This window comes from Pholis gunnellus, assembly GCF_910591455.1.
Source record: "Pholis gunnellus genome assembly, chromosome: 15".
Lineage (NCBI taxonomy): Eukaryota > Metazoa > Chordata > Actinopteri > Perciformes > Pholidae > Pholis > Pholis gunnellus.
This window is the reverse complement of record NC_136542.1, coordinates 12966024-12993338: the sequence shown is the minus strand read 5'-3', so window position 1 is coordinate 12993338 and position 27315 is coordinate 12966024. Positions and strand designations below refer to the sequence as shown.

At 43.1% G+C, this 27315-nt stretch overlaps 1 protein-coding gene across 7 annotated transcripts in view; it reads right to left on the bottom strand.

Moving 5' to 3' along the window:
• esrrb (estrogen-related receptor beta) overlaps positions 1-24584 on the bottom strand; it is a 39098-nt gene extending 14514 nt beyond the window's left edge. For 3 of the 7 annotated variants that reach the window (XM_079174756.1, XM_079174757.1, XM_079174759.1), the window contains exons 1-4: positions 24413-24584; positions 20522-20590; positions 10498-10907; positions 4773-4889 (exon numbers count right to left, since the gene is read on the bottom strand). In XM_079174756.1, coding sequence (XP_079030882.1) covers positions 4773-4889; positions 10498-10907; positions 20522-20590; positions 24413-24462 — 646 coding nt within the window. In that variant the 5' untranslated portion in view covers positions 24463-24584. Of the gene's footprint in view, positions 1-4763; positions 4890-10497; positions 10908-20521; positions 20591-20676; positions 20830-24412 lie in introns of all 7 variants that reach the window. The other 4 variants (XM_079174758.1, XM_079174760.1, XM_079174755.1 and 1 more) reach the window with 3 other exon arrangements.
• Positions 24585-27315: the final 2731 nt, after the last annotated feature.

Genomic DNA, 27315 nt, shown 5'->3' with positions numbered 1-27315 from the left:
TCAGCAAGTGCTCTTGGAGGGGATGAGTTTGGATGTGTCCCATGCACGGTGATTGGAGGTCGGTCAGTGAATGTGGGGAGGGGGGGGAGGGAAATCAGATGATATTAGATAGAAGGTGGCCTTCATTTAACAAAGAGGAATTCAACGGTGGAGTTATGCTAAATAGCTTCTTGATTTTCACCACTTATCCTACGTGGCCGTAGCCCCTGTCCCTCAATCTCAACGCATGGGGGGGATGGGCGGTGGGTGGGTGGTTGGGTGGGGGGAGTTCCAGTAAACTGTATTTTCATGGAACTGAAGAATAGAGATTTCTTCTACTTTTATAAATTATTTGATTCCCTGGAAACACAAATCTGATTAGGATTGTCTTTCAATTTCCTGACACTGACAACCCACTAACCTAATTACCCCCAATTCCCAATAGAGCATCATCCTTCTCAGCAAGCACCAGGGAATCATCTGATGGCAACTACTTGTGCTTTACACACACACACACACACACACACACACACACACACACACACACACACAAAATGACAATTTCATTTTTATGTGTAACTTATAAAGAACTATTTTCTTCCTGCGAAGGCGTCTTGACAACAGTCTTCAAACACCCTTTACTTGCCTACTCGAGTATATGTGCCTAAAACAAGTTTCAGATTCAGCTGAGATGATCCCGTTACCGCTGTATGGTTGGAAAATTCCTCCCATTGTCAAAACGTGATGTCACTGCTTTTCTTTTCCGGCTCCCCCTGCTGAGCTCGGTGTCTGCCAGTTGGCTTTGCTTCTGCTCTCCATATGATTCTCTGTGCCGGTAGAGTCATGTGGCGGTATCAGCCAGTGTAAAGCCGGTGATGAAGGTAGATGGGTGCCTCTTTTAATTAGAACAGTCCTGGCCATAATTAACAGATGCTGACAGGAATTAAAGCTTGGCACTAACCTGTCTCATTTTACTGTCCAACAGGGCCAGATACAGGCAGAGGGGATGAGAGAGTGATTAAGAGCAGCTAGACAGATTCATTCACTCTTGCTGTCGGGCACTATGGTCGGGACTTTATCGGGGCCTTTGTGGGGTTCATATGTCCCTTTGGCGACACCAAAGGTCTGTTGTGCTCCCTCCAAAGTAAACAGAAGGAGCGTTATAAATGTGTGAAGAGAGTTGAGTACTACCTCATCCAAAGTCATCTCACTGCTTTATGGCCCACGACACGGAGCAGTGAGGGCAGCAGCGGGCGAGCTCGGGTATCATCTCTTCAAAGCAGGGTGCAGAGGGAGAGGGCTTTCGGCCAAGGCGGCTGGCATTTGTGCACGGATTAGCGCAGGCCTTCGGGGTGGGGGCTGGGGCCAGCTGACCTAGGGCTCCTCTTTCTCTCCAAAAACAATAATAATCCCCTTCCTAGTACACTCCTACAAAAGGGCCTGTCTTCACTCACTTTGTGTGGCCGGCAGTGGTAGGGGCCCTTATTTTGAGTCTCTCACCTGTTCCTGGTGTCTCTCCGTGGGGAAAGTGTCAGGATGTCTGGGATGGTTGGCAATGCCAAGGGGGGCTTAGGCGCACCCTATTTTAGCTGGGAAAATCAGAAGGCCACACGGCAAGGCATGGTGAACCTTGCCTTTCAAGGAAGCCGCCCGGCTAAACCGCCGTCAGCACTATTTCAAAGGGCGCCTGTTGCCAGCTTTGCATGCTTGTACGTGTGTTCCAGCATTTTTGATCACGAGTGGTGATGAGCGAGGGTAGCAGAAAAATTGTCACGCATTGCCCTCCTCCCCTTCTGCTGAACCCCAGGGGCTGCCATACTGACACCCTCGTCACAAAGTCCATTTACAGGTTAGCTACTGATTCCCTAGTGAGCTGACATCCCCGCTCACACTGCTAATTGAAAAGACTTCAACTAAACTTTAGATTGCTGTAAATTACAGTACTTTACTACCTACTTTACTTCTGCCATTACTGCATCTTGGAAGGAGACTGTATTTGTCTTACTGGTTTAAATGGTCGACAATACATGTGGACATTGTCATGTCTAGAATTTCAGGCACTATACATGTGAGCGTAGTGTGGTTCGCGTGTATGTTCTGTATGTTGCGTATGTGGCTGTGACGGGGCTATTGTGGGATGCGGTTGTCCTTTGCATGCCACTCTGCGGAACAATGAGAGGTGTATTGTATATCATCGCAGACACACTTTACTCCTTTGTTCAGCAAATGTTCACGGGTGTCAACGCCGTCCTCTTACAATGGGATGGGATACTTTCTACCTTTTACAGAAAGCACTGTTACACAGTGAGGACAATGGAACAAAAAGCTATCGTTTTTGGTCAACACTACAGGTGTGCAGATAGAAATATATATGTGACTATACAGAAATAAAAAAGAATGTCTGCAGCGGTGTGTGTGCACATGTGTGGAGGGATCTATGTGTTGGTGAGCGATGGAGAAAGGAAGTCAGTGCAGAGAGCAACTGCCACTGAATGATGTCAATGTAATCTCTCAATAGTATCTTGTCTTCTCTCTTGCTCTAAGCTCTGATCCGTTTCCATTGATCAGAGGAAAAACCTGTTGCCCCTGACATTTGATTCTTCTATTGATCACTTCCTCCTTCATACAGTCAGGGGAAAGTACAGCGACTCAACACAGAGTTCAGGCTCTCCTGTAATCACACTGCTGATCTTCCAAACCATTTTCCTTCACCTCGTACCACACTCTGAGATGCTGTGATTGCAGCTCATGTGCTTGCTCAGTAGAAACTGATATCGTATGAATTTGACTAGTGGGAGTGTAAACAGAAATAACTAACCATGACTTCCTCAGAATACGTCTAATATCGCTCTTCTCTCAGAGACGGTGATGGATTTAAACTTCTGCTTCATTCAGCGCCGTACTTTGTTGGAGCTGTAAAGTTATAATTAGGTGATTTTACCATTGAGACACAATGTGACCTTTCTGCAGTAATGAAAGTAAGTGGCAACCTCAGTCACATGAGCGGTGGCCATCTCCACACTCTGGGCCTGAGCATGGCGTTGAGCCGACGGCTTCGTAGAGCTTACAGTGGACAGAGACCATGTGTCTCTCTTTCCATTTCGTCTTGGTGACACTTTAAAAAGGGCCGGACCTCAAGGCAGAGCTTACTCAAGTCCCTGTTAATCACGACAAACGTGCAATTTGACTAATATTTTGATTGTGACAGAAATCGGTTATTTTCGAGGGATCTATTGCAACTCCTGCGCAAAACTTCAATCAGCCTGTGATAATAGTTGCCATGAGGTGATGACAGCCGCTTTGTAAAGTAGGGTCATTCTTATTCTGACAATGTGCTGAATACACAGAAGTGTGTGGCATTAGAACCACGGGCTTAGCCAAAGTCTGCATATTTGAGTTTTACATTCTTTTTACCCTGACCCGACACTGGTCATTCATTTATAGCCACGGCTACATATTTTTGTAGTCTCTTATTCTCCAAGATGATATATTGGCATAAATTTTTCATCAGATAGTAATGCGATTACTCTGTCTTTCTGGCACTGAGGCTTTATCTGGCTGCATGCAGTCCAGCGGATTCTGTTACTGTGTGGAGATCCATACGGGCTATGACTCTGGCTTCAGGTGGCAACCGGATATATTATGCATCTATAAATCCCGCTCTCCGGTGAATAATGGGAGGAATAATGGTGGGATATATACTGCGCAGAGTTAGACGGAGAACTTAAAAGTGGAAGATTGTACAGAATTTCATTTATCAGAGCTTCTGTCTGGCAGTATTCATACCACTGTTTAAGCATGAGGGACAATTGTACTTGGCACAACACAAGTGCCACACTCGAGGAAAACGCGTTTCCTTACACAGTTCCTGAGCTACTCCCAGAGGAGGCTTGAATAAATATAACACTGCCACTTCACCCCCAAGTCACATATCTTTCATTATTCATTTGTCTGGCCCTTTAGGAGCAACCAACAAGTGAGAAGGAGACGGAGGGAGAAAGAGAGAGAGAGAGAGAGAGAGAGAGAGAGAGGCAGGTGAGCAGGCATGTGCTCGTGCGATGGAGTAAGAGAGAACAGATAGGTGCCTCCCCCGAAAGAGCAGCCCATGCCTCGGGGTCTCAAGGGGTTCAGTCAGGGCGATTGGGGGGTGTGTGTGGGGGGGGGGAACCCAACAAGACAAATCCATCGGAAGCATGTTTAATTGTCACTGAATTCCCTGCTGGCGTGACTTTAAAAAACCATCCACAGGAAGAGAGCTGAGATGTTCGGAAAACATTTAGTGGATCAATATGCGGGGGTGAGCTGAGACCATGCCCAGTGTGTGCTCAGGGACCCGGCCTGAGCCTTTCCAGGCGGAATACTGTTACATTTCTATTACTCAGACGGCAGGATCAACCTATTCAGCATATTTCTGTCCCCAGCTCAACTGCACATTATTTACTGCTCTGTAGGTAGGGGGAGGACAGGGGGGCTGGGAACTGTTGTCTGGGCCAGCCAGTTGTATGCATCTCTCACTTTGGGGCTGCTAGATGAAAGATGCTGTGGGACTCATTGCTTAACGAAACAAACTATCATGAGAACAAGTCTGGGATGCTGTAATGTTCCACTAACAGCTCCCTCACCAGATTAATGGTGGCTTCTTTCTTTGCATGAATGTTGTGTGAAACAAAATACGTATAGTAAATGTATCTGCATGTGTGTGTGTGTGTGTGTGTGTGTGTGTGTGTGTGTGTGTGTGTGTGTGTGTGTGTGTGTGTGTGTAAGAATAATAAAAATGCTCTTACTCTTCTTACCTTCTTTGAGCATCCCCACTTTGAGGCATTTCATGAAGCGACAAGCCTGACATGATTTGCGTCTCCGCTTTGTGATCTCACACTCATTTGTGGCAGGACAGCTGTATTCTATGTTACCTGAGGAGGAGAAGAAGAAGAACACCAGGTTATCACAAACAAAACCAAGTCGTCCAAGTCCAATACATTCAAATCTAAAACAAAATGTTGAGGTGGAAGCATTTCACCAGGCCCTAAAGAGAACCTCATTTTTAAAAATGTGTGCTGCTACTGATGTGTATTCTCAGATGGTCTATAATAAATTATATTTTGCCAACCAGGCATGGGCACTTGTTAACCATATGGATTCCTATAGAATCCATTTCTGTAGTGTGCAGGTGGCTCAGGTCTCCAGCGGGTAGAGAACCTTTCAGCACTGAGGGCCTCAGCAGGAGGAGAAGCTGGGGTAAGAGGTAGAGGGGGGGGGGGGGGGGAGTAAAGCTACAACAGTCCTTCAGGACCCATCAGTAGACGCCACCCAGGTCCAACACTAAATTGGCCTCATTAATTCTGTGCGTGTCCCCTCCGGGCCCCGGGCGCAGGCCGTGTCCCCCTGCGCTCAGAGGGGCCTGCCACTGCCTCAATAGCAGGCTGGAGAGCCAGACACGCTGCCCCTGACCACTTTACATAATACTCCAGCGGACCCAAACCTGTTGTTACCACTGTTGCTATTGTTGACTATTTACATAGTGTACAGGCAAGAGGCCTAATGCATTATTCAACTGCAGCGTCTGATTCCAGGACGGAGCAATGAAAAAGAGTTTCATTGCTACACAATAAAAGAGCCGGTTGCGCTCTACTCTAGCATTAGCAATAGAAAGGGCAGGATGTGTGAGGCAATGCCTCCGCTTCTGTCTGATTCCCTACATTTTACTGTATTCAGGGAGGTTTTCAATAAAGGGTTTCAATGTAATGGCTGCTCCAGCCCGGGAATTTGAATGATCCTCATTTTGAACAGGCTTTCAGCTTTAAAGCTTTTGACATTGGGGTTTTCCCTAAACTTTTCTTTTAACCCAGGGTTTATGTCTTTGTCAGACAGTGAAATAAATTGTTGAGTGATGTAAAAATATAATTTAATCATCACGAGTACCTCAATATTTTTCCCTCATCCATTAAAATACATGTAAGTAAACAATATGTCAGCAAATGTGCTTTTTGTTGAAACTACTAAATACACACATACTGTACAGCAACCCCTGTAAGGCATTTTTATATGTTGCAGTGTTTTAACAGAAGTCCACACACAAGCACATCAGGACTGCGTCCCGACATCCTGTAGCTGCTGCACAGCTCTGACCCTTTACTCCATATTTTCTGTACAGAGAAACTGAAAGCTGTGTAATATTCCACGGGCGTTCCTCCACTAGCCCTCCAACATCCTTTGACAACTTATGCAATTATGTTAACATTATTGGGCAGATCAAGAGGAGGGTCCCAAGATGTTATAAATAATTAGAAATTCCTCCTTATATCTGGGTTAGAAATCAGTATGCTAATTCTCCTCATCTCTTTGGGATTGGGGTAAATAAAGGTGTGAGGGAAGGCGGCTGATGAGCTCTGATTGTCTTTCCTCTGTCTGTTTTCTCTGTTGTCATAGCAGAACCAGACCATAATAATCCTATCCATTTCCCATATCCTGGGAGGAGGCAATCAGTGCCACCCTGTGCTGGATTCAATTCTTGGAGGTCTTTTTGGTTTGCGTTCCCATTATACACTAACCAATCAGCAATTTGCTGGGACGTAAAATACTTAATACGTGAAAGAAACATGGATTATGCAAATCGGACAAATCTTTACTTATCATTTTATTCACTTTGTTGAACGCACGCTATGTGGCAGGTCTGCTTGCCCGGCACAGTTGACCCTGTGTGTCCCCTGAGGACTCGTTGTTTATGGGGGTATTTTGCTCTCCCTTCCCCGTCTCAGGGGGTGACGGGGGCACGTGCACATACCACACCTGGTGGCTGACTAACTCTCAGAGAGTTGTCCCTTGGATGTCACATACTCCAGAAACAGAAACAAACACACGCTCACACACTGCTGCGCTACCGTGTCCACCTGTCCCGTCAAGTCCTCTGTGCGTCTGATGTTCTGTCAGAGGGGGCTTCTCATAGCTCAATGCAGAGAGGGGGGGTGGATTAACTCATTTTTTTCATCGCTCCATTAGGTTTATATTTAGAAGAAGTTTCAGTATCGGTATACGAACAGTAAGCCCCACTTCAGAACATGCCTGACATCGTTTAGCCGAACTAAATGACAATAAGCCTTGACCTCTCTTGGCCTGTTGTTTTTATTTACATACATTCATATTGATAAAAGAAGACAAATATCCAAGAAATGGTCATATTAAAGGCAGCTCCCATAGATTGGAACTTGCCACGACTATGACAAATTTAAGTAATTATAACATCTGATGCTGTTAAATGCTTCTAACTTTTCTAACCACTGTGGTAAAAATCACACTTCATTGACACTATAAGCTAAATATACCTTTAATTGATGTAGTTAATTAGGTTTCGACTTCAATGTAATTGTTAAATAAAAACACAATTACTGAGATTTACATTAATGCATTTAAATGTTTTACTTTCAACAGAATAGGCTTTATTACTGTAAGCTGTATTGTTTTATGTGTGTCTTTCTTGTCTTTGTGTGAATGAATGATTTTGTTTGTAGCAGTCTTTAGTTGTTTCTTGTCTCATTTACCAAAACTTCCACCCGAGGGGTGAATAAACTTTTTAGGAAAACAGACGACTGGATCTAACTGACTTTTAACTCTAACGTGGCTTTACAGTCTCCTGAACAGTAGTTAAACAAAGTCTCACAACTAACTACTGATTTAATTGGGAATTTGTAGTTACATTAGATTAAACAATTGACTCAAAAGGGCGCACCTCTTACACTATTTACAATAACCTTGTCATTCAGAGATGTGAGTAATAGAATGTCCGGTTTCACTTTCAGAAATGAAGCATACTGGCGGGAACCCCTTTAACCCCAGGGCCATGCCGGGGTTTATCCGTCTTTAGAGAGGTTATGGTATGGTTACCAATAACATTACAGAGTGAAGGGAGAAGAAAAAGATTTCCCTCCTTCTTCTCTTGATAAGTATCTGTCTCAATCTATTTTATGGCTTTTCAGGACCCATGCCAGGGCACAGAGGGGAAAGTCAGGTCTTGTAAGTAAATTACAGTAAAATGGCAGGTATTTCTCATCAAAATCTAAACTGACTTTTACAGGCTTACTGTCAAGGTCTATTACTTCATATAGGAGGGGGCCACTGAGTTCAGTTGGTTTTCAAGCAATTTTACACTTGGGTTCAAAATGGGAAGAAAACACAGTTCAATAAGAGATTTATGTTTTTGATTGGTGGGGCACGTGAGGTGCAGGAATGGCGGGATGATTAGGGAGCAATGAGAACAGGGTTATTTCTGGGATGGATGGAGATCCAGGTTGACATTAATTTGGGCCTGGCCTTGAGTAATGTAACTATCTCCACGTAAGAGTTCAAGGGGCTTTTCACTGGACGAATAGGTGACAGATGATGGATTTTCCATCATCTTTTGTTGAAAAGGTAAGAGTATGAGGCTGGAGCGGGAAATAAAACAAAGATGGTAAGTTACTCAGTGCCTAAATTATCATAAAAAGTCAAAACAATTTAAATAGAACTAAATTGAAAGATAATATATTAATATCTAAAAAAAAAAAAAAAAAAAAATACAAATTTCCTCTCAAGAATTAGCTGCTGAATCACACAGAGGTGATAAAGAAACTGTCATGTAGAGGGTTAACGCTAACTTAGCATGCTATTTGCCCTAAGTGCTATAGAACAATGTGATAAAGGGCTGGAAAAGACAGCTCCTTTGTTTTCCTCTCATTAGAGAGGGCCGTCTCACACCCCACCCTTGACTGCCTCGTTATTCCTTTAATTAATCAGTTCTCATCAACGGCACCCTCTCATTCTTTTCAAGGGCTCTACTTCCCGCTATTTGCCGCCTCCATTTTCCTCCAGCCATCCTGCATGTGTTTCTTTTATCATTTCGGGAAGGCTTTCACCTCCCCCAAAAAGTCCCTGCGTCCTCCTGCCTTTTTCTGCCTGGGACCCCTGTCTGATTATTATGCCATTAAGCCTCTCCTCCTCTCCTCTGAAAGAGCAGCAGGGTCCCTCTCCAATCTAAAGAAGTCCTGGCTTTTTTTCCCCTCCTTTCCCTGAAATTACCCGGCGACGCGTGCCTGAGTTTCTAATTGGCATGCCCGTCCCTGGAGACGGCCCCCTCCCTTCTTCCTAATGAAAAGCCTCGGCCTTAATTACACTTTCCAAACGCTGATTGTTATTGACAAAACTCCTGTGGCTCGGACAAACGACGGCAGATTAGCTCCATTACAGGCAGCCCTCCAAGAAGAGAAAGAGAGGGATTTCAAATCGACAATGCAAAGTGAGGGGGGGAAAAAAAGAGGAGCTTTCAATTTTTTTTCCATGTACCTTCCTCTTAATTGTTTGGGCCATTGCTCCACTTAAGACGTCCCATTCTTCCCCGATGCCTTTTTTTCTGTTCCATTGTGTTGCCGTCAGTGTACTTTTAGTGAGGGGACAAAAGCCCAGTTATGTTATTTGAGAAAAAATGTTCATCTATTGTCAATAGACAGGATTGCTGATGGCAGCATGGGTAAACAGGAGGATTTGGCCTAATGCTTTTGTTTGCCTGCAAAAGGTACATAGACTGTCTAAAGCTGATAGGGCTGTAAGGTCCAAAATCAACACTTAACAACCAGACAGACGGCCAGATCTTCAAATAATGCCTGCAATCATTTGTTGATGAAAAATCACTGAAAGCAATGGATAAAACCTGTCAGACTCATTTAGTTTAAATATCAAATTCTTCCACTCTTAATCACCTCATTTCACTATACTCCAACCTTTTGGCTCATTTCACCTTTTTCATCCAGTTTGTCTACTGTATTTGTTGCAGTACTCAGCCGGCAGAGCTTCGACTCGGGCAGCTGTTTCCAGGCTCAACAATATCTCCGTCTTCCTGATTAATCCGGAGCAAAGCGCACAGTTTCACAGCGGGGGGCCTTTCATTGCCTCTCTAATGAGAAGCTGTGATACATCATGCCTTGCAGATAGCCAATCGCACCCTAGTCCCCAGGCACACACACACACACACACACACACACACACACACACAAAACAAGACAGGAATAATAAAGCACGTTCTCTGAGCCCCCCAAGGCATCTGGGCAAAGAGCCCCGTACACTCCGCCAAATCTGACCTCTGAGTGATGATGTCATGTCCACCATACACCACCAACCATGACAGACGACGTAATCATACCTACACGTCCGTCCCATGTCAAAATAGTCTCCTGGTTTCTGTTTTTATTTGATAACTAGTAAATACGCTTGTAATGTTATATCCTATAGTGAGTGGAAAGGTAATGGAATCAAATATTTTCTGTTTTTGTTTTACAGAGGTTGTTGGTCTCAGGAGGTAGAGAAAACACTTTTCACACTCCAGTAAATTATTTTTTACATAGCAAATCGATGGGCCTGAGTATGTTTCATTGTTGTTGTGAGGTCGAAAGTGTCTCGTACGGAGGGTGTTTTTATGTCTGGCAATGCAGCGACAAGGAATGAAATACTTGTATTGAGTGTTTGTAAAGGGGGGAGGTGGGAGGAGAAAAATACCTTGTATTGTCCTTTTAAAAAAGGCTTTGCAGGCCTCACAAGAGGCCACCCCATAGTGATACCCCGAGGCTATATCTCCACAGACCAGGCACAGCCTCTTGGGGAGGGAGTTCAACATGTATTCGCACTTTATGGACGAGTCCTCCATGATGGTGCTGGAGCAGTCATCGTAGCGCTTGCGGCAGGTGCCGGCCCCGAGCCCGCTGGGGGTGAACATAGGTGGAGAGTCCAGGCCGTTGGAGTGGCTGTTCATAGTGCTGACATAGCCGCCACTGGCGTCTGAGTTGCCGCTGGGGCTGTGGTGGCTGACCGTGTCGATGACCGAGGAGGGACTGGACGGCTCCGTCTTGATGTAGGACCCACAACTGGAAGGTAGGTGCCGGTCATCAGCGGCCATTCTATTCAGCAGCCTGAGGGATGAGGGGGAGTGGGGGAGGGGGAGAGTTGATGGGAAAGGGAGGAGGAGAAAAGGAAGATGATTAGCAGAGGTCTTCCGAGAGTAGATATTAATCTTATCCACCAGTGGAGAGACATAAATGTCTCAATAGGTAAACACTTGATTGAAATTAAGTGCAAAATGTAATGATTTTGTGGCTTTTCATGACAATTACAACATAAATGCTCTTTTCCTTTAAGTAGACATTATGGTAAAGTTTTTAGAGTTAATGAATTATATATGCGTATATTCAACAATGCAGTCCCAGTAGAAAGCAATCTTTCTTATGCTTTTCACAGAAAAAGATGTTTTAAAATATAAACATGCAATTTCTTCCTATAGAAAAAGATGGGTGATTTGGTGGGTTTCATGTGCTCCACCAGTTGTAATCTATTGTATTTGCCAAATCACATTTAAATGTATCTACTATTCTACTATGGTCTACTTGGTAGACTTAATGTCTAATAGTCTACTTAATGTTCTGTTCTCTATACCACTGTGTCCTAACCTTCCCTATAAACCAGTAAACTAGAGGGAGGATCCTAAGTGCTTCATTAGCCACACACCACCGTAGCAGGAAAAGCGCTTTAGTCTACAACACGCACGTCCACACACCGTTGCACACATGCCCAACACAATGCAAACACACAGACAGAAAGAAAGGAAAGTAAAAGGGAGTAAGAGGGAGGGATAGAAAGAGCACTCAAATAACTTAACACGCAAGTGCACGCACACACACACACACACAGCACATCAGGTCTGGGGCATCTCCATAGTTTAGAGAGCAGAGTGGACCTTGGCTTGTCTCCTTGAGTCAGCAGTCAACCAAAAGGAAACATGATGGCAAGATATTGACTTTTTCACTGTCTGCCTAATAACTGTGTTTTGGAGTACATGCAATATGATGCTGTAACGTGTGCAGACTAAAGTGCAGCCTTTTGGCTGTGGCCACAAAATGCACTCTGAAGCCTTCCTTGCCCATATAAATCTATTTCAGTCTCGCTCTATAACCTTTAACTTGAAATTGCATTGGGCGAACAATGGGGGGAAAAAACTTAGCCCGGACATGTTCAACTCATTTCTCCGTCCACAAATGGAGTGAACTAAAGGGGTGGACTGGCAGAGGAGATGGATAACTCATTGTATTGGGGATGCCGTGTAGACATAGTGACCCCTTAGGGTCAAGGCTAGGTCACACACTTACACACACACACACACCCCTTTGCATTAGGTACCACGGAAGGGGTGAAAGGTCACCTGCACTTGCCTGCATTAACAAAATTGAGCCTTGCATGGCTTATGCAAATTCAGACACAGGGGCTCCTATTGAGTGGCAGCTAGACAGCCCGAAGTTGTGCCTTAGCACATTAGTTCCATTAGCATATTGCCAACTAATGGTAATGTTTACATATTTGACATGTCAGTTTACCATCAGCACGGGGAGAGAGGGGTGTTCCGTACCGGGCTCTATCTGCCTGATTGGACGATAGCTGTCTGTCTCAGAGTGCTTGAGAGGAAACAGGAAACGAGAGGCCTCCGCTGTGTCCCCTTCGGTCGGCCGGACTGCCTCTTGCTCTCTGAGGCTGATTTAATTGTGAGGGTGGGTGACGGAGGGGTTCAGGCCCAGGGGTCAGTGGGTCAACCTTATTTTCTCACCCTGGCTTCCTGGGCCCGTGGAGATGGGGGTCAGCGTGTCAAATTAAATCTCATTCCCAGGTTTCCCTCCCTGCTGTCATGTATATTCATCGGAGCTCCAGGTGCCTACCACTTCTGAAAATTCACAAAAAGGTTAACTGCTAAAATAAATAATAAAAAAATGCCCCCTGTTAAAACCGTTGACCTTGTGGAATAAGCCCTTTGCCTGTGCACTCCTGGAATTCTTCTTGCAATATAAAGCCTTCACTATATAAAGCTGATACACAACTACCATTGTGCTAGAGAACATGCTTTCCAATTTACAGTTTTACTTTCAGTTGTTCTCAATTTAAACAACGCAAAAATACATCTAATACTACTGATGGCATTGGGGGCGGTTATTCAGATTTGCTGTTGAAATGATCCATTCGTACTCTTAAATGTCCTTGCAGACAGAAATTGAAAAAGTGAATCCACTTCATGCCTTTCTAAAATAGAACTTGCCGCTCTTGATAATGAATGCAGATTGCATCCCCATAAATTAATGCACGGCTCTGTGTTCATCTGCTTTATGTTCTCTGTTTCAGATGGATATGTGCACCTGTGCGATAGGGCACCTGCACTTGGCTTATTAAAGGCTATATATTAAAACGCAGGAGCACAAGATGGCTCCATTTAGCTTTTATTTCACAAATTCAGAGTAAGCTTAACCCCGGTTCAAAGGCCATCTTCAGGGTGACACTTAGCATAATTGCATAAGTGTCTTAACTGTTTCCCCTCCAGCTCAATGTGGTCATTTATAATAAATGTGCTGGCTAGAATCCCCTTAACTCATTCTGCTATGACACATTATACCACTGCTATGCTTATGTTTTTAACAAGCCTGCATATATTGATTAATGATACTGAGGGAATACTAACCACTTGAACCTGGCGTATTAATCAAATAGTCTAAAATATTTCTATAAATATTCGTAATCTCTAATGGGACAGGTCCAATTTAAATCTATAAATACCATTGTATGGGAAAATGAATTATGAGCATTAAATAGTTTGACAGCAGCAATAGTTGTAATAAATAATTCAATATGTGGGGCAGGTGCTAATTAGCTTGTGTGCTACACAGACAGAGCAGACAGGAAAGGATCTGCTGAACTAACCGCGACTTGATGCTGTAAAATCTATAGTTCTGTCTTACTTCCTTCCTCAACATAAGAGCATTTCAAATTCTGCTGCCTGGCTGCCCAAAGGAGCAGTGCTCGTCCAAGATACAGTATCTCTCTCTCTCTCTTTTTCTCTCTCTGTTCCTCCTCCTTTTGTTCCCTTTGCACTGATCAAAATTCATGCTGAGTAGTGGGTTATGGGCCCGCAAACGCACACTGCGCAGTTTGGTTTTAATCTGATTCCACCTGGCCCTCCTAACAGCATTTCAGATCCCTAATATCATTCCACTGGTGCTGCTGTGACCAGGATTAGCTGGCCTAATGATCTGGCAGCTCGTCTCACACTCTCTGTTCCTCGACTTCCGAGAGGAGAAGCGAGGAGCACTCGTTTACTCGCTTCTCAACACTTTCCTCGCCTGCGAGCGAAAACTCTGAGCGTTGGATGACACTGTCGCAAGAACGCAGAACATTCAGGATCTAATTGAGACAATTTGTAAGTGTTCCTGCTGAGAGCTTCCTGCTCACTTCAGGAGGATACTGACACCCTCCACTGTTCTCTGGGTGACTACAGCTCTCTCCTTGTTTCATGTGTAAATCACAAGCACAGTTACAAACCCGTGCTTGAGGCCCAATTCAAAAAGTGAGTATATTCCCGATGTCCTTTTCACTCTCAAGGCCACCAGATGCCAAAAACACAATTTTATAACATTTGCTAACCTCATCCCGGAGTGTCACATCCTTGCTACCTGATCAAACTGGGTAAGTGGAGGGGAAGGGGTGGGTGGTGGAGGTGGGGGTTGACATCTGCAGGCAGGGTGATGGTGATATCAGATGCCCCGGTAGGGGCAGATCTGTCTGGAGGGCCCCAGGCGATGTGGCCTGATAAGCCACTGGCCCCAGAGTCAGCGTTGGTAGGACGAACTCAATTAGCTCCTGACAGACCTCCTCTCAGCCGGGCTCAGCCTCCCCAACACAGCAAGGACCCACTGGCAGCTGCCACGCTGACCTCTCCTCCTGGGGCCACCGCCACCTTTTACCGCTCTAACACACAGCCAGGGATTCATTTTTTGGGAGAGCGGAGACCACGCTGAAATTCTGCACTGCCCGACTAAAGTCACAGAAATACAAGCAGAGATATATATGCCACCAAGGGTGCTCGGTGTGTGTTCACGCAGGGCAAAATGGAAATGAAAAAGGACTGGGGCTCAGGGAGGGGTTTGGGTGGCCCTTGGGAGAAAGGAAGGGAATAGAGATTCCAAAACATATATGAAGGACGCCTCTCTGACTGGTTCCAGGTTAATGACCATCAGGGGAATAAGGGGCCAAAAGACTCTTGGGGTGATGTGCATGTGTGTCTGTACCAACGCTGTATGGGCTTAGGTGCTCTTAGGGTTAGGGTGTGTTTGTGTTGCAGACAGAATATGAAAGATGGAAATGTTGGGGAAGGGGGTTGAAGGCTGTGGTTTCGTTGGAGGCAAGCCTGACACTCCATAGGGACCCATTCTAATCTATGAGGGAGAGGCCCCTAATTTTGGAGTTTCTCATTCATTAGTCCTGCTCTGGCAGAGAAAGGAGGGAGCGGAGGGGGAGGACCTGAAGGGAGGGGAGGGGTCTCTTTATTAACGGATATGCCAGACACTCAGGAGAAGCTGACAGAGATTTATGATGCGCAGATCTATGGAGGCAAACAAAAGGGAAGTCGAGGAGACAGAAAAACAGGAAAAGAGAAAGTAAGCGATACGCGAGGGGGAAGAGAGAGACGAGGCAGAGAGAGAGAGAGAGAGAGAGCTGTGTTTACGGTACCAACGGAGAGCTAGGGCCCCGGATCAATAGTCCGTAGGCTGGGGGCTCGTGCAGGGTTACCACTGGGGGGACCATGGTGCTCTGTGGCCTGGGCAATTAAGTTTTTCAGTCTCCAGCAGAGGATTATATTTAGCTGCTCCACAGCGATGTCACTGTAGTCTTTATAAAGCTATGAGCTCACTCCACTACGACAACATGAGCCCCATGCTCCAGCGGCAGCACAAGATAGCGCTGGCCAAGAAGCAGATCACATCTATTGATCCCCCCCTCTTGCTCCTTCCTGTTCCAGAGATGCTGCTGGCAGGAAAGAGAGGGCCTCTTGTGATACAGGCGCTGCTGTTTGTCTGACGTAAACTGTCTGGGCCGCACTGGGCAGATCCAGTTCTTATAAGGGGCTGAGTTCAGGATGTTGAGAGAAGCAAATGGCTAATGACGGAGCTACTGTCGGTGGGGGATGTGAGGGAGTTGTCAGTTGTCTAAAATGCCCACAGTGGAGAGTGAAGAGTTAACAGCCTTGTACGCAGACCCAGTGGGGAAGCTCCCTGCAGAATTGAACAGCTCATCACACCGTATGTAAAAAAGAAGTTTAGTGATAAGTCTAGTCTTCCGTGCAGTACATTTGGGATCAAATTTTTAATTCTGCTTTTTCATTAGAAAAGATTAGTTTCCATTACATCCATTATGAAGCATGGCCATGGTATAATTTAACAACATAAATTTACAATGGCTCGTGATATCTACAAAAAGCAATTATAGTCCACTACTAAAAATCATCCTTAAAAACTGTTTCTAATTATCAGCGTTTTGTATATTTAAAAAGACTCCTTCAAAGCTGGTGTTGGTAATGACCTTAGACAAAACCTGGCGTTGTATGATATGTTACTGATACACTGACGCCAATATTACAATACACTCCCGAGCAATATGGGCATACAGTTGGTGGATTCGTCCTTTACAACATATGTTTTAACAATAAACTGTTTCGCTTTATGGCAGTTCTTTGTCATTTTATGTCTGTTTAAAATTCGAATGATGGAACATATTACTAACAAGACACAGTTCTGTTGTTTGGCTATATAACTCTAATAACATAAAAATATATATGTATTTTATTTTTAATTGTCCTGACATTCTAGAGGAACAGTATGGTTTTCTCTTTAGTAAAACAGATGCAGTGATGTATTAATTGTTTTATCACAGAATCTCCAGCATCATGAAGTCATTATCAACATATCATCAGCGCCTCATAAAAGTATATCATCAGTTAACTTGGCCACTCATAAACAGTGTGATTTTCCTAGAAATGACATGTGTAATATGGTAATATAATGAATCAATAGAGTCAGTAGAAAGAGATTCAATAAGAGCAGAATGTCAACACTGTTGTTAAAATAGTAAAAAGAAAAAAACAGGATTTGGTAATATGCTCCTGAATAGCTGACCTGTCCAGGCTAATGTATGAATATAGCTTAAGAAATTCTGTTTCATGCTGCAAAAGCCTTTTAAGGCTAGATTTTGTTTAACTGCCATAAATTATGTGGAAAGCCAGCAGATATCAACCACAGCACACCTCTCACGCACTCTCAGTAGGGTTCCTTATGTAAAATAAAGAGAGGGGGATTATTAAATATGAATGACGGAAACTTGAGCAAAAGATCCAAGCCCATTTTATCAGAGGGGGCGAAGGATATTACAGATTGTGTTGCTTGTTTTTTGCAGTGTGTGTGTGTGTATGCGTGTCACAAACAGAAAGAAATATTATTATAAAGGGTTAAGGCTATTTAACACAGTCCAGTGTAAATCACAGGTTTAGACACAGTGACTGTGCGTACAGGAGGACGGAGGTATAGAGCCATGCATGAAATTACTTCATTAATCTTCTTCTGATAGGCTGTCCTTGTTTAGGGGAGAACTATACCTGCTTAAAACAAAGAGCCCATCCTGCCTCCGTTATAAATTGTCCTCTTCATAAGAAGAAGAGACAAATACAAACATACCTACACACATGCACACACATACATACAAATGTACAAGGCACAATTAATAGGCCAAAATTAGCAGGTTTATCAGGCGTCCAGGATAATTTAAACACAATCAAATGTGTAAATGTTTGTACAGGTTCACAGTCGCTGTGTCATCACGGCACATAGGTAAGATTCAAATAACATACATAATACAACGTGATCATCAAATTTGACTTGATTTCTCTGATTTAAATTGTAGCGCACAATTCAAACAGTTCCAAAATGAATTGATGCTGCTCAATGGCTATTGCTACGTCTGTGTCTGCCACAGCAGCAGACACAGTCGTAGCAATAGCCTCTGGCTTTTTACAGGCTCATCTCTACCAGCTGCCACACATTCCCCATAAATAGTGCTGGTAATAAAAAGACGGGTGGGCCTAACTGATTTATACGGTAGTGTCCACCACCACACCATTCAGGAATAATTAAACTTTGGGGATATTTCCTGAATTAATGTGTCTCCTTCAGGGAGCAATCTAAACATACATTTCAGTGTTCGCCACGTCTGGTGTCACCGGATGAACTGGGAGGGAGCGACTCTCCAAGTGGCAGGTTCAACAACCAGACACTCAATTTGACCATTCGATGGCACTCAGCGCTGTGGGGGTGGTCTCATAAGGAGGCATTTAAATGTGAATGTGTATCGTGTGACCAACAGGAAAATACACACACAAGCACATAGTTGTATAATTTGAATGCAGGCGAGCAAGCAGGGACACACACACACACACACACACACTACACTAACAAATCTGTCAGTTATCAGTTGAAATGATTCTGTTGTGAAGTTGTAAACAACAGGTTTTATGAGACACGAGACAAACAAAGTTAACCTGTAATGAATAACGTTTTATGTAATGGAGAGTCAGAACCTAGCCTGACAATCTGATTTAAACTGAGATGGAAGCTCTATTAGTTTGAACAAACAATGGCAATGTTTCAAAAAGGAAAAATAAATGACGGTTTAAAGTAAGAATACATGTGGGTTAATGTTTAATCAAAATACGTATCAATTATGTTCTGCAGACCATTCAGTTCTGAGTTCTAGGAACAGGATTGTAGAGCAGTGTTTTCTCACATCATTTAATGTTTTAATGTCAAACAAAAGGGTTTTTCTTATTTACATTAGTTACATGAGCAATGCATATTTGACACGGGTCAAGGGAATCAAATACGTCAATAGAAGTTCCTGTTCAGCACAGAGAAACTAGGCCTATAGTGGCTGGCTTTTTGCACACTGCCATGTTAACGGCTGGTTATTGGTCACATCTACTTCCCTTGGGCAAATCAGGGATGAGTGATAGTAGTGCTGTCTCTCACTCTCTCTCTGTCTCGAAGACACACCCATAACATAGCTGCTGTAAGTCTGCACACTGCGTCAGTCCTTTCAATTTAACAGTTTTGTACAGTTGATGATGCCATGTTGCACAGTTTTCCTTCAAAACTACGGACTGTGTGTGTGTGTGTGTGTGTGTGTGTTCAAATATGAGCATGAAACATTTACTCCCAGCTGTCCGAAGAGTGATGAGAAAAAAGAGAAGCGCTCGCTCTAAAAGCTGTAATGGATGCAAGGCTCACTCTGGCCATGTAGAGGAGACTTGGTGAAGCTGTCAGTGGGAATCAGAGCGGCTACTGTGACGGACGGTTTCAATATTGATTTCATAAATAAACAAAGCTAACCATCGATCCTAATGTTATTTTGCATTTCAATTACTGCTCCGAAACATAACCTTCAAACAGCTGGCCGTTCAATACCAATAGCCTTCACTGATAAACACCCATATAGTTACCCACCTTACATCACATTTTCTTACCAAGTGTGAATTAGTGGACCTACAAGTTTTCCCCTCCGCCACATTTAGGACAGAGTGGTTGAAAAAGCAGCAGCATTGCAGTGAGCATTCATATCTATCATACTAATGGAGAGAACCGTAAGAAACAAGCAGACTCGGCAAACACAGGAAGCTTCACTGGCGTGTTTTCTTGTGACTAATTGACCACTCTACAGTTTTCAGCTTTTTTCAAGTGTATTTCTTGACTCAGTTATTTTTCTAAACTTTAGTGTTCTAGATGGTGTGTGTGTGTGGGTACGTGTGTGTGTGTGTGTGTGTGTGTGTGTGTGTGTGTGTAAATGAAGAGGAGCCCTTCAATGTTGGAGCAACAGGAAGAAGTGCTGACGCACCGTGTCAGTGATAGCACTCTGCTGCCACAAGGGCATGAGAGCCCACGTAGGCTAGCATTATCCTTCTAGACTAATGGACCTAGTTATTTTTAAACAGATTCTCACACTGCGGCGGAGGTGTCCAAGGTTACAATGGATGAGAAATCAGAAAGGGAGGCGTGTGGTGACGGCTGGTGGTTTCTGTGCGGGTAGATGTTGTGAAATAGCCAAAGAGGCCTGGTAGCTAATCACTGAGAGGTGTAAAGGCCAAACATCAGATAGGGTCTCAAGAGACAGCATGTTATAGTGACAGTAACATCCAAAATCTACCAATAACATTAAAAATACAATTGTATACTTTCTTCAAACTTTCTTTCATGCAATGTTGGTCGAAAAGTAAAAGTTAATTTGCAAAGTGACCATTTTTACACAGAGTTTTTTTTTGCACAATATTAAATAGAACGGGTCATAATATTTCAGAACAGAACAAGTCTGGATATTGCATGCTTTTCTTACTCTTATTTTCCCAATTAATGACCCACGGAATAGAGCACCCAAAGGTGGGGTAACACTACTGCAAATGAATGAGTGGGTTTGATTTAGCAGCGTCTTTAAAGCCAGTCTAAGCACTAACAAGTATGGACCCCGAATACATCTGAAACTACAGTACAGTGAACATCCAGAGAGTGTCAATATACTCTGCATCCCCATTTGGCCTAGAGAGGGACAACATGCTCCACCCTCCCCCCGCTCAGCCTGAGCTGAGTGACATATTTACAGTGAAAGTAATGATACTAGATACCAGAAATGAGAGGGCTCCAGCGTGGCCAGTGGACTCAGGAATCTCTCTAATGAATTGGACAACAAAGCCCTGTTGGTACAAGGAAGAAGTATTTAGAATTGGGTGACAGACTGAATTTTAAAACATCAGGGTTTACTTTTAAAAAAAAGGCACACATCCCAACGCCCCCTAAAAACTCTGGGAGATGAGGAGGGTGGGATGGGGACAGGTGGGCTGTGGGGCTGGACACTGCAGCTACAGAGGCCACCAGCTCCTGGCGCATAGCGGGGTGGCCATTCTCGGCCAGAAGCCTCTTCTGGTAATGTATTCTGAAACCAAATTACCGTAAGCTGATCCCATCTGGATAGTGTCTGTGCACGGCTGCTTTGGTTACCCACCACTGCCTCTAGCCTGCGATAGCATCTCCATGAAGACAGCAAAAATCTGATTAACCCAATAACAATGAAACACTTGGTCAAAGAGCAAAGAGCTTTTAACTTAAGATACACTAATGCAATTCCCTCGCCTTGTTTTCTGAAACCTAATAAGAATCAAGCAGACGGACTGCTCGAGATGGGTGTTTGCAGGCTCTAATGCAGCAAGCTGGGAATGAAGTCAAACGAATTGAAATCTAATTCATCATTGTGTGCTAACTTCTCTCTGCTTCTCTTAAAAAAAAGAAATACATTAAAAAGCTTTTATTCCATGAAAGGAAATGGGATAGCCTAGTTAGTTTATAGCAGTGGCTCTGCCAGGGCTTAAGGAAAGCGAGGGTGTTGATGGAACATTTAGAGGCAGAAAGATGTCACATCTCAATTCAATTCTAGCGAGCACAGAGGAACTCAAACTGACAATCCTCGGCATTGGCTGACTTCTGAGTGGCGCGAACTGCCACTGCAATACAAGATCAACAATAAGCCTGTCAGACTCGTACACTAAGCGGCTGCTCTCTCTGCCTGAGCCAAGAGATATTCAGACTCCAATAAGTCCAGCAAAGGTAAATAACAGGTGGAGTGTAACGGGCTACACGCCGGCGGCAATGTTACAAACACATTTTTGAGAGAATACGTACAGAATTAAACTTTCAGTAAAACCTGTGTTATCAGAATACTCTTGTGAAAACGTGCATGCGCTCGCATTTCTAAATACCGGCCAGCGTGCAAAGAGACGAGAGGTGCGTGTCTCTCTATTCTGAAGGCAAAACTCTGTTTCCATCTGATTCCCAGGCAGTGGCGATGCCCTCGGGTGGATCTATAGAGAGAGTATACCACAGCGGTTCCACAACAGTGCTGTGCTAATTACATGGCGCACATACGTCCCACTAATCCTCTCAACCGAGCATCACAGCCACATTCAGCCCACAGTGAGGGGCTGCGAATACCGCTGTACAATTAGCAGAGGAGAGCCACTGCTGAACCAAAGTGAACAGCACACTCAGGCCACTGCTGGAGAGATCCCACCAATAACTAACTGTTGGTAGGAAGACATGTAATCAGGAAAATGCTAATTTACTATCGTAAGTTACTGTGACAGATTTGTAGCTTTGGAGTTGGAGAAATTATTACATCCACTTCTGATCACAAACAATTTCTAATCACATCTATAGTGAGTTACCAGAGTTGTTTATAAATCAAACACCTGTTCACAACTCAGCTTTGAAAGAGCAAATGGCTTTTCACCGTTATTTTAAATGTTACATGTATCCATATTAATCAAATAGTATGATCATGGGACACAGAAATGCAACTGCTTTCTTGTGTGGAGTGCCATTAAATATTCATTTTCTTTTATCATACACACATTCCAAATCAGTCAAATATGCAACTGTAATGTTTTGGGGGAAGAAAACAAAAACAAATTAACAAACATAAACACGAACTTGCAATATATTACTTGAACATATTTTTCATGTACAAATTTAGGAATGTGTTATTTTACATTTGATAATTTAACGATAACATTTGAGAGTAGACGAAAAATCTAAAGTACATTTATGAATTTTGTCAGATTACTTGGAAGGAGACAAAGTCAAATCAACTAAAACTGAAAACATTTTAAACAAATGATTTCCAACACAACTAAAATATTGTTGTCATGTTTAAAAAGGTTTCTCCTTGTTGCAATAAATTTGATTCAAAATGTGTTGGAAAGCATTTGTTATGAAAATAATTTGAAAATGAAATATCTCCTCAGACATAAGAATAATCATATATCCAAATTATAATTATACATAAATGTGTGGGTTGTGTAAAGATCTGCTTAAAAAATGAATACAAATTAAAGTAGTTTTGACAAAGATATATTTGCAGGGAATACTACAATGACAAATATAAATACACTTAAACATATAATACTTGATGTGTTGCAGAAATATCCACCCTGTTACTGCTGTTTGTGTATTAATGTGTAGAGAAATAAGTGAACTTTTATAATCCATTACAGGATGAACAAAAGGAGATTATTGAATGTCTGTCTAAGATAGTAATATTTTCTCGAGAAGTATTTCTTTAATTTTCAGTGATTAAAGCCCAAAGTAAAGAATATCTGTGACCGAATGGGTCAAGTAAAGCACTACACACGAACAACATTCAGCTTCACACTGAATTATAACCTGTTACGTATTTTCACTGCATGTAGAATACTGCTTTAAAATATAGTGAATCAAAACTAAACTAAACTCCTCAATTAGCATTAAATAATGTTCAGAACATGAAAAGCTCTGTAACGAGATGATACAATTTTAACTGGAATGTTTTACAAGAGACAGAATCAAATGTAAATTGTCTGAATGTGTAAATGACTTATCAGGCAACTGTGAGCTAATTGAAATTTAAACGTCTGATTGGTCTTCCACAAATCACTACTTTTGCATATATACTACTTAATTAATTTTTTTTTTTCAAAATTGAACACTTCATATAATAAAGATCGATATAAAAATGATCTATACATTTATATGTATAAAAATCCTCACACAAGCCCAAAGTTTTAGTCTGTCCATTTACTGGGATATGTTGAATTAAAAACATTAATATTATACCATAAAAAAACAAATACATATTTTTAACTAAAGATTATACGCTTATTTTGTATCAAATCCAAGCTATGGATGTTTTTACAAAGGTAAAGTGTGGTAGAAGCTCAGACTGTCCCAGCAGAGCAGGAGTTGTTGAGACAGCAGCTTGCCTCGTGTGCCGCTGGCTGGGACACACTTCCACTGAGGTCACAGGGTCCTTTCATTCGTCTTTTCTGGCTACAAATATTACACTGTGTAATGTATCCTCTCCAATTCCACGGGTGCACGTTAATCTCATCTCCTTAAAAAAAATATATATATATTCTCCCTGTGCGGCCGAATCTAAGAACAAAGCCATCAGCGAACAACCTCCTAACCCGACTGGACAGGTACCCCAAATTCTTTAGGAAACAAATACACAGTTTGCAGAGGGGCACGCTAAATCAATCAGCCATGCTCTGAATGAAATTTAAAAAGATGCCAGTCTTTCTCTCCACATGATGTGCTCACACAATAAATCTACACACGTATGCACACACATACACAGTTGCACCTGCCCTGTTGCTCGATACTGTCAAGTCCTACATGATTTAAGAGCCCTTAAAACAATGAACAAGAGAAAGTGCATCTTTTAGAGTGGGAGTAGGTGTGAGAGGGTAGATGAACAGAGAAGCCAGGAAAAGTACATGACTGCTAAAACAAGAAAAAGTTCAGTGCCTTGACTAGTGGGGTTCAGGAAACATAACTAGAACAGGCAGAGTTAAACAAAAAAAAAAAAAGCATAAGCAGATAAGGCAAAAAAGAAAAGAATAACAGAGAAGAAATAAAACTGCATCACAACAGAGGGGTTAAAAGTTAAAGTGAAAGAAGGAAAGAAAGAAACAAGGTGCACCTACTGGTTATGATAGCTGAGAGGGTCTGGAAGACAAAGTTCTGAAATGTCCATCAGTCCAGTTTTAGCATTCCAGGAATGAGAGGAAGAGGAAAGAGAAAACAATTGAGACCCGCTTCTTCCCCAAATGACGGCACAGCACCCTCAGAGACAACGCTGCCGAAAGCTCCCTCCAGCACCGCTCCCCCCAGCCTGCACAGGTATGTTGGACTCGCGTGTGTGTGCGTGAGCATGGGTGTTGTGTGTGTGTGTGTGTGTTTTGTGTATAAATGTGTGGCAGAGAGAGTGTGTCTGAGTGTATGTAAGTGAAAGTGTGTGTATGTCAGAGAGAGAGAGAGCGAGAGAGACAGAGAGAGAGAGAGGGAGAGAAAGTGAAGGAGGGGAGGGGGGGAGGGACAGATAGACGGAGGAGGTAAAGGGGGGTGAGACAGAGAGAGAAGCGCAGGCAGCAGCGGGATGAGCGCTAAGATGGAGAGAGCATGAGAGCGCGAGCGAGGGGAATGACTCTTTCCATGGTCGGGATAGGGCTCTTTAAGACTCAAGGGCTTGATGAATATGGAACAGCTGCTGTTGGCTGGCTCCGAGGGGCAGGACTTAAAGCGACAGAGGGGCCGGCGCAGCACCGGGGAGGAGGGATCCAAATGCTGCTTACTCGCACACTCCGCTACATGCACAGATACAACACACACACACACACACACACACACACACATGAGCTCACACACGCATAGACAAAACAACCTATCATATGAACAACAGAGACGCAACTAGGAGACCAGTCAACACAGTTTCCATCTTAATTACATAAAAAGAGTTGTGATATTCTGGATGCTCAGAAATACAAATCAATAGAAGTAAGGAGACTGTTTCAGTGCGTGCAGCTAGCAGTTATGGTATATTTAAAAAAAAAAAAGAGTTCTTTCTTTCTGTATTGACTTTCAATTTATTTCAATTCCTATTTGATGAAGAAAAGCATTTTGTCTCAGCTTCTACAGCTTGTTTTTATGCTGACATGAATATGCATTTCAATGATATCAAACAAAACCACAGCGAAGCTACTTCACACGACGACAAACAGAGAACTTTACCGAGCGGCTGACATTTCAGAACTTGCCGATGACGACGTAAAAACGTAACAGTAATCTACTCTATGCATTTTTAAGGTATCAAAATGTAGCCGGTACAGTTAAGAGAACACATAATAAAGTCAAATCTGACACCAGCCTAAGCCACACCGTAGAAGCTCCAGCAAGCAGTCGAGTGCATCTGCAGCACTTTACTTTCAAAAAGCAATAGCTTTCAAAACCACTAAGGACAGTACTGTATTTATTGAGCTGTGTCGCTAGCTCCATTTGCGGGTGTTACATGTGAGGTACCATTGTGAACCTTTCACCACCTGTGAGAGATGATCTCGAGCCATAACTCATATTCTGGAAGCCCATCAGCTTCTAAAGCAGCGGAAAATCCAGCTCTGTCTTCTCTTAACCCCAGCTTTAGAACCGCCTGTGTTTCACTGTTGATCAAGCTCAGTAAGAATGCCGAGAATGCAGATACCATTTCACAGTCAGTGAGGGTCTCCGTGTTACTGTATCCCAACCTCATAAGAACAGAGCTTACCATGGCATCTTATTGGAGAAATGAGCAGTCCGACAAATGGCTGACACCTGACTGAGTCTAAGCAGCAGCAGCTTGTCCACGTCTCAGAAACTCACAAGGTGCCTGACGGCAGTCTTCGGCTTCTTCAGTATAAAATAAGAGTGAGTGAGGAGGAGTCCAGATCTACCAGCAGATTCGTGCAAAAAGGTGTGTAAGGTCGCTCTGCTGCTCTCCGGTTTTTCTCTGCTGAACAGGAACAGTATAACCCTTAGAGAGGAATCTGGTTCCATTCATCGGCTCACGTTTCTATAATCAATGCAAAAACATCACGCAATCCCTATTGATCATCACAGGCTTATTGATGTGCAGCAAGAGTGCCTCCACAGTGGCACAGATCACACAGCATCTGCTCTCTTTTTGTGACAAAAACAAATGACTAAATAAATGAAAATCCAATTAAGATTGATGCCAAGTCAAACACCTGTCAGTTTAATTCCTTAAAGAGGAATAAAATCACTATCAAACACAGTTGTCATACTTCAATAAGACACTGCAGGAAATAAGGGACAAAAACCTGTATCTGTACACCTCACAGGGAACAAAGTATACCGTATATTGTACTTCCATATCAATAAGAGTTCTAATAATTCTGCTATTTATTAAAGTTGTGGCACTCCATTCTCTCATTTGGGATGTAACACAAGAACAATAGCTTATTTAAAGAAACCAAAACTGGCAAAACATCAGTCATTTTGAGTTTGAATTGCTGCACCGATCACAGCATACTAGGACAAATAGCTGATCAAGCATGATTTTAATCGACAGACTTAGTAACTACTCAACAGAGGATCAAGAAGTGTTCCTTTCTCGAGACAGACTGCAATATTATCCTGGTATCTAGCCCGTGTACGGCCTTTCATGTTGATAAACGCCTTCACTTGATAGATGACATTTCTGCATATTTTCCTTTGGCCTCCCAAGGCTTTTTCGACTGACACTGCACAGACTTTAGTCACGCAGCGTGAGCTATGAAAGCCCTGCTGCTGCTATCGTCGCTTCTTATCAGCTACGTTATGAAGAAGAAGAAAAAAAATCACGGTAGGTGACAGTTGATTTGACAGGAAGGGATCTGATAGAAATAAAGAATAGAGCTGCACTTGGCTAACACTCAATCACACGTGGCATGACAAAGTTAGTGGAGTGTGACAACTGAGTTGATTATCTAACATGATATTTTGTTTTTGTTTTAATGATTTCGATTTTTGCTTTCTGAATAGCATCAGACATACCTGCATTGTATCCCTCTTTACA